The sequence below is a fragment of the Cyanistes caeruleus genome, chromosome 12 (genome assembly GCF_971803275.1).
Source record: "Cyanistes caeruleus chromosome 12, bCyaCae1.hap1.1, whole genome shotgun sequence".
Lineage (NCBI taxonomy): Eukaryota > Metazoa > Chordata > Aves > Passeriformes > Paridae > Cyanistes > Cyanistes caeruleus.
The window spans coordinates 7,622,701-7,636,356 of NC_141712.1; the positions used below are offsets into that span (position 1 = coordinate 7,622,701).

Here is a 13,656-nt window from a genome sequence, read left to right on the forward strand (position 1 = left end):
TTCACACACAAATCTGGGGAAAAAATACTGAAAATTGTACCAAGAGGCAGTATAAACAAAAAGACTAGCTATGCATACATCAAAACACACAATCAAGGGCTATTCTGTAGCTAACAAACAAAAGGAAGAAAAAGTAAGCTTAAAACCCAGTAGAGACAGGGATTACAGTTTAAGAATAGTGCCTGAATAGATGAAGAATTCAGTTTCACTCAAGCCCAAGAAAGACAGTTGTTAGAACTGGCAGGTCATGGTACGAACAGACTCCTACGCCTGCAGATAACAACTGCACAGGTTGGTAATTACTTAAAACCAGAATGGAGAAATCTCTGTAAAAGACAAATTAACCCTTTGATTCATTACGAAGAAGTTGCAGATCTTTTGTGTGCAAATCTCAATACAAACTGTGAAACCACTCTAAGAAGAAAAATGGGGTGAGCCAGACACAGTGCTGTAGGCGTGGATTTAAGGAAACTGCAATTTAATTTGGACAATATCCCCTCTTAATGAGGCACAGATATGGGAGAAAGGTATGTGTCCTATTTCCCTTACAAACAGGCTGCACAAAGCCTTCTATTAATGTTACCCATAATATCCCCAAAAAGTTATTGCAGGAGGTAAGTAAAGTGCCTTGTCACAAGCCAAAAAGCTGACTTGTGAGGTCAATGTAAAAATAAGTAAGAGCTGTCTTTTTTCAGTGAAAGTTTAAACAAAATAACAACCAGGTGGAGAGTTTGTTTTAGCGTTGCAAGATTAAGACTGTATTTGAAACCTACTGTTAAAAATGCTTTGAAACTTCATTCCTGTTACTGTGTTCAAACATTTCTGTTCTGATGGACAAGTGAAATATGCTCATGCCCTAATAACTGTACTTTCAACACCCAGCAGAAGGCAGACAGCTCTTCTGTCTGGGCAACTACGCTTCACTGCAATTTTGCAAACCTACTTTAACAACTACCCAGTTCTCAGACATTAGTTCATTTGAGACATTGCTTTCTATATCCCCTTGTGCCAATTAAATAATGAACCCTTTCAACAGCAATTTATAAAATATTAAAAACTTAAGTTTCACTTTTACCTTAAAGTTATCATAAAAAACAAACTAATTTGCAAAAGAAGAAGGTCATAACCGCCTGAAAAGGAAACACAGCTTTGCTAAGACTTAAGAACTGGGGGAAAGAGGGCACAATTAAAGCCTTATACTAATAATATTAATAGACTTGCACTCTTTGTTCAACTCAAAACTAATACAAATGCAAATTTTCAGGAGGGAAGACTTACTACATAAATTAGTTTCAACTGAGGATCTCTAAGACCTTGCACCTACTGGTCCTATATACCCTGAAGCAGCTAAAAGCCTTTGTGAAGAAGTAAGCTGATTTTCTATTTTAAAATTCCTTTCTGGAATCATTAAAGCAATACAGAAGAAGATGTCTCACACAGTACTACGAAGGAGGCAAAGAGATCATCTCTAACACAGGGTCATCAAAGTCACACTCCAAGAAACTTTTTTAAGCTAGCTCCTGCCTCAGCACAGCTTCTCTCCATTAATGATACTCACGTGAACACCAGCACTGCAGCACATGAAATACCTCATACAACCTAATTATTTATTTTCACAGTATACAAGTATAGCACAGCACCCTTGCTCTTCCAATTCCACAGACAGAGGACAGCCACAAAAGATTCCTGCTTCAAAAATTATTTCTAGACTATTTCTACATATTTTTACTCTTAACTCTTTTTGCCTGTTGATTTTAGTATTTAATTAAGTATCTTGCTGGTCTTGGGGCTAATCCTACAAAGTTTTAAGTAGAGACACAGCTACTCCCCATACTGTTTTCTGGCAATGTATACAGCTGTACATGTTTCAGAGACTGTCTTTCTTATAATGATAGGCCTTTCAGATAAGGATGTATGAGAATATAATAACCATAAAATTATTACAAAATGCATCTAAGCAGACAAAATGAGTTTGTACTTGTACTTAAAAATTAAACCTACTTATTGACTCACTTCTACCAATAGGTTCTTATCCCTCCTCCCCTACACACACACAAGAGAGGGAATTATGCATAAAACAGTCAAAGCAAAACACAACTACCACCAAGAGTGGGAGATTACTCTCACAGTTTTATAATATTCAGTATTGTATGCTTTTTTCCCTGTTGATATTTCACACTGTCTCAAATACAATTGCTTAAAAAATGTATTACTTGCAGTAAATAGTTTAGAAAGAAATTTATGCATTTTGGAAAAGACTACTCAAGCGAAGTCCATCCTTTCCCACAAGAAGCACAAAGACAAAGCTCAGACTTTTAGGGTATTTCAAAAGCATTAGCCTTTAAACCACACAGCAAGCTATGTGTCAAATGTGTAGTCACTGTCCATTCTTCAGGCTTTTTCTAAGAAATAGCTTAAGATTCTTCTCAGAAAAAAGCCTGTTTTGCACTGCCTCCTGGATGAAATACCACTTCCAAAAAATAAGTGGTGTCTCCAGCAGTGCCTACACAGACCCAGCAGAGGACACAGCTCCTTCCACGTGCAGTCAGGGGCCTGCCCCCCTTACATGACTCCTTTGTCCTCCATCAGAGAAAGTAGCTCTTATTATCAGTTAATTCACATCAACATCATCCACAGCTTTTCTGGTGTCTAACACACCTTCCAAAGTCCATGTAAAAGAGAGGCAGTGATAGATTTTCTACAAAATGCTCCCACCCGTGCCTTCAGCTCTCGAACGTATTCTCAGTATACATAAGCATATACATAGTTAGGACCAATTTTCCTCTGGTTTTTATTTTACATTCATACTAAAAGTGATGCTCAGCTGTTTCTCCACCACCACGAGCGTCTCACTCCTTGCCTGCATATCTAAATACTGTTCAGCAGCCATCTAGGTTACGCTGCTGCTGGAGCACCAGGCTGTGATGTGCTTCCCGGATGGGTGCACGCTGCCTTGCTCTGTTAAGCGAGGACATCGAGCAGTTACACAGCATTTTATTTTAAAATACTGTACAAGAATTAACTCATCTGCCCAGTGCCCTGCCAGGGAGGTGAGTATAACTCTCTCCTATTTCACAGATGAAGAATCAGACAGTTTAAGTGATTTGCCCCGGGCCACACAATGGCAGCGGACAGTTGGGATTACTGCAGCACCCCGGCCCCCTGTCCCCAGCCAGCCTGTTGGGCTGCTCACACCTCCCCTGACACAGCAAAACCAAGGCTCCTGCCTGGCCTAAGCAGAGACCTTCCCTTGGTCAGGCCCCTCAGCAAAGAAGGGGTCTCCTGGAAAAAGGCTCATGCACCTATCCCCCAGGCAAGCTCAGGGTCTCGTGTTCTGAACTCGCCACTGCACACTCTAAAAGCCTCCAACAGAATTCACTGAATTTTGAAACATACAGGAACTAGCGAGGAACAAGTCACTACAAGCTACAGGGGGGTTTTATTAATTGAGACCCCCATAAAAATACTGGTAGAATAAGAGAGACTTCACAGTCTCCTCCTCTTACTACCCCGTGGTTTAAGCTTCTTAGAGCCTTTTAAGACGGATTGAAGCAGAGGCTGTTGTCCAACTTTGTCACATCCAATAATCTCAGCAAAGTCTGACATGGCTTTCAGGTGAACCCGTGTAGTTCCTATTTACATGTCTCAGCTAAACCACTTGGAAAGATAGTTCAGTGCCACAGCCCCCCAGAGCCTCTAGGACTTTTTTTGTGGACTACCAAAAGGAAAAGGTATTCAAACCAGGAATCATGCTAAGTAGATTTCCTCTGCACAGCAGCCTTTCATATTTACAGGCAGCAAGATTTCTTTACATTTAGATCATTCTTTCCCAGCTCCTTTATTAGTCTGAAAGGACTTGACTGGATTTCCTCATACCATGATTAGTCATTTTTTAAGAAGCAGCCCTCTGCTTGCTACAAATACACTGGTAGAGGAAAAAAATAATTGGGGAACACATTTCATATTGTTGAAATGAAGTCCAGCGAAGCCAGATTTTACACGACATGACAACGTACTAATGCCAAACTGACACAAATTCTCATCTATGCGTTTTGGCTTTAATGGGTTAATTAGCTTGGCTGGATACAAATTTTAATTATCTGAGTTTGACATTAATGTCCTTGGAGTGTTGTCTATAAGGATTTGGGGAATCATAGACATTATTTTAGTTACTTCTGGAAACTGTGTGTTACACTGGGATTTAAATAGTAAGAACAGATAAGAATAGTGAGAACAGGTTGATCTATTTTGAAAAATCAGACTTTGTGAAACAGGACAAACTGAAACGAAGCTGAAGCCTAATGTACCTGGTCTTTAGGGGACTCTCATGGATGTAACATAGGAAATAATCTCCTTTGAGGATAGGTGACAGGACAGAAATTTTAGATTAAGTGTAACAAAGAATTCTGTATGCAATTGAGATTCCAAGTAAAGATCATCTTGCCATCTAACACAGTTTCTCATGCAGAAGATAACCAGTCTTAAACACAGTTATTTATACACAGAGTGTTGATACAGGCCAGGAACAACCACCTACCTCAGTTACTGACAGTGGCTCAGTTCCTCCAGAGCAAGAACCAGGTGGTACAACCTGGAGGCAGAACCTCAGTAGTTCACACTCTCACCATAGAAATTATAGGTATTTTAAGTGCATTACTTATTTTCTTACTTTTTAGGGTCTGCATAAGTAAATCAATCACCTGAGGATTTTTGAATGTATTTTCAATAAATACATATTTAATCAGCAACAGAATTTTTTCTGGCTAATACTTTTCCAACAAACTATCACAGGTTACTTGAAACAAGTAAGAAAAAATAAAGCAGTATCTACTACAAGCTTTTCAAACCACCCTTTTCTGTTCTTCTATTCTTTTCTGTTCATTTTTCTAGAAATGGATTTAAGAGTGAAAAGAGAATCCTGATGACTTTTTGTATATATGGATTTAAGCTCTCTTTTTGCTTGCAACAAGACATGTAAATTCATTCCTTATAAAAGCAATTGCACCAGTTCTTTAAAATGCAATGCAACCCTTTGTGCAGTAGCTTTTCACCCTTTGAAGACAATCTTCATTCTGTTTTCCATGTTCCCTTGGTACCGAAACCAAAGTCATTTGGATTTTCTTCTGTAAAAATTTGTACAGGCAATTTGGCTTTAGGAACACTAAGTAAATGCAATGCATTTCTCTTTTAGGTTCACACACCTATGTAATTGCTAGAATTATCTGAATACATTTAAATTCCTCCTAAAAGAAGGAGGGTGGCATTCAGACAACTCCTCTATTGCCCAGTAAGAATCATAAAAAAGGTAAGGGCTTATTTGAATCACAGTATGTAACTTACAGAAAGGAGTCTATTCTCCTTACTTTGTTCCAGTGTGTTCTGGTTAAAATACCCAGACTGTGGTCCTGTGAGAAGCCAAACACCTCCTGGGAACTGCAGAGCAAATTTAGAGCACTTAGCACTGCATCGAATCAGCTCCTAACTCAACAAGGGTAAGGAAGGAACTGAGGGAGGTTATCAGACTAAGAAGTGATAATCACAAAAAATGGTAAAAAAAACTTTAAAAGCACAGTGGAACAGAATTCTCTGCTGTACAAAAAAAGAACAGAAAAATATATATATATTTTAATATAAAAAAGAAAAAGCTGAATATTTTTGTAGCATTGCCTGCACTTTCTGTTCTTAAGCCTAAAAACTGTGAGTAGACAAGTTAGTGTTACATTATTTAGAATATCAAGGAAGATATTTTTACCCTTGGATAAAACATTAAAACCTCTAAAGGCCTCACTCATTCACAGATGGGAAATGGAAAGCCTTCCTATCATGCATTTTGGAGACAAAACCTTTTTTTCTGGAAATACTGATAAGGAACAAATTCAAACTGGTCCTCATCCACGCGGATCATCTCATTAAAACAATGGTATCTTTTAAACCCTGTATCCTGAGCTATCGGTCAATTTTGATTGACACAAATATTTGTATTAGGGGTTACACACTGCAATTTACAATTGGGGACTATCACAATACTGTATGTTAATGTAATCAGTATTTTCATTTCATGAATTCATTTGCAGCATGACACTGCAAGGGTATTCTTACATATACTGAAGACACAATTACTAGAGTAGTTCAACAATTCTCCTTTAAGTGGAATTTTTTTTATCTGATAAATTTTTAACACAATAAAACCACTCCTAGTTCTGTGTGCATGCTTTAATTTCCCACCTTTTAAAATGTTTAGACACTTGGAATACCTAGCATACAGAATTAATCCACAAATATTTACAAGAAAAATCTATTTAATTTCTTTCTATAGTAACTACCACAGGGACTATTGTAATGAAAAATTTCCCATCTTAAAGAATTAATGCGATTACTGATATAGAGAAGAAATGTAATTTATATCATCACAAACACGTAAAAGATATAATCCCATATTCACAAAAAGAATCTTTATTCCCTCTTTGAATTCTGAGACAATACAGTCTTGCCTTGAGGAGAACAGAAATATTATGAAGTACCTTAAGCAAGATAATTGTAGGAGAAAAAAAGTACAATTGCATTATTGTTGTGCTAAACTGTGACATACTTAAAAAGCTAATTTCTTTTATTTTAATGGAATTTGGTGTGCATATCCTTTAATCTACTTCACTATTTCTTCACATTTTTACACACAAACACATGTGTGAAGTGTTTCCCATTATCTGTATTACCTGGTTTAATGAACTGCAATGAATTTAAAACAATTAAAAATATACTTGGCAATTCTATAAACTTCACTCTATTTATTAACTATTTTGGAACTAACTAAATATCTAGAATGTCACAAAAATTCATAGCAAATTAAAGACCTACTGCAACTCAAATATTATTCAAGAAGACACAATCAATATTTGATGAAAAAGTAACGTTTGACATGAGTGACTGTCCCAAATTTTACCAAATACATTTCAACCAATCACAGTGCTGAACAATTTGCATCTAAATCAAAAGCTAAGCAAACAGAAATGTATCCCCAAAATAGGGCTTTCTACAGCTATGTCAGCTAAATGCATTTAAAATTCAGTACAGTCACCCTTCAATTATTCCTTTCAATTAAATAAATTTTAACCAAGAAATTAATCTACTGTGGCTGGGCATTTCTCTATTCCACAGAAGCAAACATTTTTTCACTCATTCTCCTTTAAAAAGCAAATTTAACAAAACTACTAAGACAAAAAGGATGACCTAATTAGTACTAAGTAATATTTAAAGCTTTTATATATGGTACACTCATATTGCTACCCCTAACTTCCAAGGCTTTATACTCACTGATACTGTTTGATTTATCTGGCACTACTGCTATTTGCTTAAGCATGCAAATTCACATCCTCCATTCCTGTATGCACCCAACATACACAGAAGGAGTCAAAACGTAGAGAAAATGTCCTGTGAGCTTTGACTGAATTACCTGTTAGGCACTGGGGTGCTCAGCAGGGACAGCCCTGGTGACCAGAGGTCTCCAACACACAGACCCACATGAGCCAAAGGCAAGAAGGAAAACTCCCCAGAGTGAGCAAAGAAGAACGTTCAAAACTGTTCTAGGAATCTCTTACCCTTTTCTACCTGACAAACAGTCTCCCTAGAAAACCTGAACCCTGAACAGATGCTCTCCCACTCCTCACCATTCAGCAGAGTGAGACACGAGAGATCACATCCAATGAAAATGTCTTGTATTTATTTCCTTGTAGTCCTAACTCCTGTAAAAGCACTGAATTAGTAGGGCTGTACTAATTAAGTTTGTTTCAGTTATCTGAACAGATCTGACCAGCTAGTTATGAAAAAAAAACCCCATCTAAATTATACAGAGTAATATCGGTTAAAAAAATGTAGGTCATGGAAGAAACAAACCATCAACAAATATAGCCAGGTTTATTTCAGAATTCTCTCTTTGCTCTGTTCAGACCCCAGTTTTATATATCAAAGCCTTTAAGTACACACTGGCCTTAAACACATGCTTAAAAAAGCTTTGCCCCATTAGGACCTTCTGCCTGGCACGCAGGACGCTGGGGACTGCTGGCAGTGTAATCCCCTGCAGTGAGCCTGCCCTCTTTTCCAGTGTGTGTGACCTACTCTTGGAATTTATGTCCAAAACAAAAAGATTATGTACAAAAAGATCAAATCACGTTGTGTCAGTGTGATGACAATGCCCAATACAAGCCCTCCTGTAAACTACTGTCCCAAAACACCACTGAAAGCAGAAGTCACACCTAGGAAAGTAACTACAGAGCAATAAACAAACAAAAAAAGACTTTAAAACTAATATTTACCAAACATCAGTCCTGCAAATTTTTGCCACAAGCAGCCAATTCATAGTACATAGCAATGGCCCAGAGGTGTTTCACATACATAACTTCTTTCCTTAGAACAAACTAATAAAATCTCCAATATTCTTCTTTAAGTTGCCTTCATTTAGCATGAAAATGGTTTAAAGAATTTAAGTCAGTTGTACATTTTTTAAGAGAGAGAAGTGTATCTAGGAAAGAATTAGCCTTTTTTCAGAGTCATATGTACTAATATGTTTTTTACCATATAAAACTGAGAACAGTCCTTAAAAAAAAGTTTTTAGTTAATACCAGTGTTTTGGAGCCTCCCACTGGCAGCCATCACACAGCTGAAGTGAACTATCAGCTGAATGGAGGGTTTATATCCAGCATCAATGACTATTTTGCTCTGAAAGAAATTAGTATTTCTGAGTCTGTATTTTAAATGCAATTTAAAACACCATAAAGGAAAGAATTCAGCATTTATTGTGTGTCTCCCAGCAGACCACTTAATGTTCAAACATCTTCTATGCAAAGGTCAAATGATTTCACTGAATGTAACGGTGACAAAAGTATTCTGCAGCACTGAAAAAAATATCAGATGATCAAGGAAAAAGATTTGGACCTGAGATCTCACAAGAGTCACAATAAATAATGTAGATTCAGTTCAGTAAGAAAGAAAATTGCCAAGTTGTGTCAGGAGAACCAGATTAAGAAAGATAATAGGTAAAATACAAATTACATACTTCTGGAAATGCTCTTCATAAAGGAGTATTTTAAAGTAATACAGCAAATGAAATTTTATAAAAAAAATTCTCAAATCTTTTTACATAAATACTGCCTGCACAGAAGTGGAAAAAAAAGCTTATTCAGATGGGGAACCTCTAGGGTATTCTTCTGTAGGCAGCCACATGGATAGCTGCAGTCAAACAGAAATCCAGTGTAAATAATTGTGGTAGTTGTAATATACACAGGGCAAAGCTGCAGTGAGCACCCACTCAGGAATGGGACAGGTTACAGGTATGAAAAAAATCAACTCAAATGCCTGTCTGAAGCAAAAAACAAAGGCTAATAGGCACCCAGTTTATTTTCCATTTTTGTTGTGTTTTTTTCTTCCTTGACATTTACATCAAATATTTTAGGTTCTCATTATTTCTAACATAAAGAAGTTCCTAAGTGCACCATGTACAGCTCTTGCTGCTGGTCATGGCTCCTCAAAGCCAAGATCTCATCACCAGCTACAAACATCTGGAAACCAACCCAAGAATTGCCCCTGGGATGTGTTTCTATGCAAGATGAATTTGTGGTGATCAGCTGCACCGGATCTGGGGAGATCCAGGAGATCACACCAGAGGAATGTCAAGGGCAGGAAGCAGAAATGCAGATGAGCAGCAAGTATAAAACCCCACAAGCAGGAGTAAAGTATGTGTAGAAAGAGGAAATAATAAAAAGGAAAACTACACGGCCAAAACAAACAAACAAAAACAATGAAACAAAAAACACCCCAATTAAAAAAAAACAGAACACAGGACAAGGCAGCAAAGAAATAAGAAGCAAGACAAGGGAACAAAATATAGGCAATAAGGTAATGAAGAGCAAAAGCACAAAGCAGTGTCCACTTGTCCACTTTCTGGAAGAGAACACCGCATCTGTTACATTAAAAGAAAGTAAAAGGGGGTTTTTAGTTTGGTTTCTTTTTTTAATTAGACATATCCAATCAAGTCTCCATCAAGGATGGAAGATAAAGTCCTACATTAGTATTACACCTGACTGGGACTCCTGTTTGTGAGCTCACAAAAAGTCAAAAAAGAGAACAGTGTAGATATCACTAGTTTTATGTATTGATACAAAGGTATATAATTTTAATTATTAACTTATTAAATTTAATTAATTTAACACTTATTAAATCATGTTCAGAAATATACATACGTTTTTTTCTGTGCTCAACCAGCTCCACAGCCTGCTTTGCTGAGCATTTTGAAAACCAGCTGTCCCCCAGCAGAACAGTGATCTCATTGGTGTGGACAAGCTTTCCTGGCATGAAGGCAAGAGGACCAAGAGGTACCTGTCAAAGACACAGACATCACTAATGAAAATAAAACTTGGGCAGTCATACATGTCTTAAGTATTTTAAAAAGTAAAACACAGATTTTAAAAAATAAAAATTCTACAGCAGATATTTAGTGACTAACCCATCATAAACATTCAAATGACCAGATCCACTTGAATTTAGAATTTTACTTACAAAATCTGAAAACTTGAATTTCTCCAACTTGTTTTGTTACACAGAACTATAGTACAGCTGAATGCTCACTTCAGATGAACATATAAACCTTGATAATACAAACTGAGTTATATGCCAACTACATTCATTTCCTAATAAAAGTCAGATCAGCTTTGCTGAATTTTTTTAAAATACTTAAATAGGTTTGATCAACTCAAAGATGAGTTGCTCTTCTTAGACTCTGCCTTGCTAACAGTGGGTACCCAGAAACTCCAGTGTAAGACACTGGGGCTCCCAGCAGGACCACAGACTGTGTTTAATCTCACTTTGCTGGGTCTTTCACCAGGCTGCAAACCTCAACCACCCAGGGATGCTCCACAAGCAACTCTTCCCCTCTAACTGCTCTCCAGGCACAAGGACAACAGATAAAAGCAGGACGCTTCAGGCAGGTGCACACAGGTGACAAACATTTTAGAACTTTACATCTGCTTCCTAAAATGTGAATCTCCCATTTTCACATGCATTACAACATCCAGGACACGGTTTTATGATTTAAGACATCTTCTACTGCCCAAATTTTACAAGCAGTGCTTGGGCAAGTCCTCTGGGTGAGGAGGAGCCTTGGCCACCACCACCCCTGTCCCCTGCAGCAGCTCTGGCCTTCTGACCCCCAGGACACTGCCACCTGCCTGGCTGCCTGTGGGCTTCAATTGTGAAGAAATTAGGAGACCACAGTCAAATCAGATCTAAAATGGAGGTGGCATAAAGATAAGAACCACATCAAGTCTCTCTCTTTTTAAGGTAAAAAGACATCTATCTCAGATGGTTTGTATCAGCTCCCTCTACTTTATTCTTCTGCCTTCTTCCTCAGTTCCTCAGCACAGCCACTTGCTTTCCCATTTTGTTTGTGCTGAAGCAGAGCACTTGGCCTAATGGATCTGTCTCCTTGGAAAGCAATCTTCCCTCTCTTCCATATCCAGGAGGGTCCCAGTGCTGGAACTAGTTCTCTAGCAGGCAGGAACCTGACATTAAGACTATGCAGAATGTGCCTTTTCTACACGTGTGCCCTCCCTGACTTGTTTTAAAGTAGCAGACTGCACGAGTTGCCTATTCACTCTTCCCCCAAAATGATAAAAGTAAAATTAAAAGCATATGAAAATATTTGGCTAACAGGATAGGAACTGTTTCTATACATTTAAAGTAACATATGTGAATTAACATTGCTGTTTCAACTAAGAATAAGCCCTATCAGGCTTTCTTTCAAAAATAGGGGAGTTTCTGTGCTTTGAAACAACACAATCTTTATGCTTTACATCATATGGCCACACATACACACATGATAAATGGATTATACACATAAAATCCAGAGCTGTATCACCAGCACAGCAAAGGGAAACCCTCCCTTTTCCCACATGGTCAGGTGTCCTCCAACACTGTCTTACTAAAAACCCAACTCTGTATCTGAGCCAGGCTGCTGAGGAAGGCAGCAGTCAGGCACTGAGTGCAGAAATCAGCCACTCAGTTATGTGCAGTACAACTTCCCTGCCTTCAAGGATGGATTTTGAGTTGAACCTGAGAAGCAAAGACGAAAAGAAGAGAAAGAAAAGCAAATTTGTTCAAAATTTTGGTGAGCATAAGCCAACAGGGCAAATTTTACACAGGGAGCTGTGCAGTTGTTAGGGAAGATTCAGAGCATCAGAAAAGATTGCTGTGTCAATGGGAAGATTGGTGGAACAGAAATTAGCAGCACCTTTTTATGTAAAAATCAATGTTCTAGGCTTTATTTCCATGAATCAGGAAATACTACAGCCACTTTCTTCTCAGGAAATGACTAAGTACCATAATTCAGTCATAATTATAGTTTTCTATACAATAGATTTACATATCAAACATGTCAGGTTTTGTGTTAAGCATTTATGTCATCAGCTTTCAGTTGTCAGTAACACTGTAATTTACAATGGATTTCAAAGAAAAGAGAAAGAAACAAAAGCAAAGGTTTAACTATTATCATAATAAACGTAACATTAGTAAGTACTGGCAACCTGACTAACACCTCACCCCCAGTGCAGGCAGCCCAGGTTTTAACAGTTTTAGCCCATTTTCTTGTGTGACCTCTGCCATGTACATACCATGATATCATAGGACAACTTGTCAGGCAATGTCTGGAGTCGTTCCTGAAGAGCCTCATAATCACTCTCCACCTTCTTCCTGTTGATAAATTCAAGCTGATTCAATTTTACAGCTAAAGAGTTAATGGTTTTCTGCTAGTAAATCAAAACCACTCCAAAAATACAGAAAAATTAACTGTTTTACTCTAACATATATAGCTGATAGATTAATAACTCATTTATAGAAGACATGGGATGACAAACATAATAGCAAGATTATTTTCTAATAATGTATATTAAGATAGGTACATGATTATTTTAGATTGTATATGTCTCGTTCAGAATTAGAATTTTTCATGGTGCAAAGAAGCAGTTCTTTCACTAGGATTTGGAGTATCTCACTCCATGTTCAAGACCAAGTTATAACACCACCAATATTTAGAAGAAAAACTGAAAATCCATTTTATTCTTTGTAAGAGGCAGATTCTTCAAACTATCATTTGTAATAATAGAGCTCATATATTGACCTTGGTTTGAGCTGACATAAATGAGCAAAATTTTAATTCTTATTTTCCCATGAACTTTGTGTTCCTATCAAGAGTCAACACTCCTGAAAGATGTCTCCATCACCAGGTTTCTGTCACATCTTCCAGTCCAGAGGAGGAACAAGCATCCCTTCTGACACTTCTGTAACTAAATTGCAAATAAGGCTCATGCTACATGTTGCTACCCAGGAGAGAAATGGTTTGGTGAACTGGGACAAAGTATTCATTCCCATGGCAGACACCTGGTTTTTCACAGGACTTTGCAAGAAACAGCATTTCAGTGGCTGCAGTGATTTTACTCTGCGTGCAGAACAACTACACTTCCTCTAAAAAAGCCTTTTGTAAAGGCATTCTTAAATTTTTAAATTTGTCTGGAAAAGATCTTTTAATGGACCCCTGACATTCTAGAGATGGTCAGAAATCAGCTCCTGCATGAAGTAGCTGGCATACAAATGTCAGGTTTGATGATACTATTT

The 13,656-nt window shown here is 37.6% G+C and overlaps 1 protein-coding gene across 6 annotated transcripts in view; it reads right to left on the reverse strand.

The window, feature by feature from the left end:
- The window catches only part of URI1 (URI1 prefoldin like chaperone), a 41,259-nt gene that overhangs the window by 12,800 nt on the left and 14,803 nt on the right, over window positions 1-13,656 (reverse strand). For all 6 annotated transcript variants that reach the window (XM_086847156.1, XM_086847157.1, XM_023934825.2 and 3 more), the window contains 2 exons: window positions 12,657-12,735; window positions 10,233-10,368 (listed from right to left, as the gene is read on the reverse strand). In XM_086847156.1, the coding sequence (XP_086703282.1) occupies window positions 10,233-10,368; window positions 12,657-12,735 (215 nt within the window). The remainder of the gene's footprint in view (window positions 1-10,232; window positions 10,369-12,656; window positions 12,736-13,656) is intronic.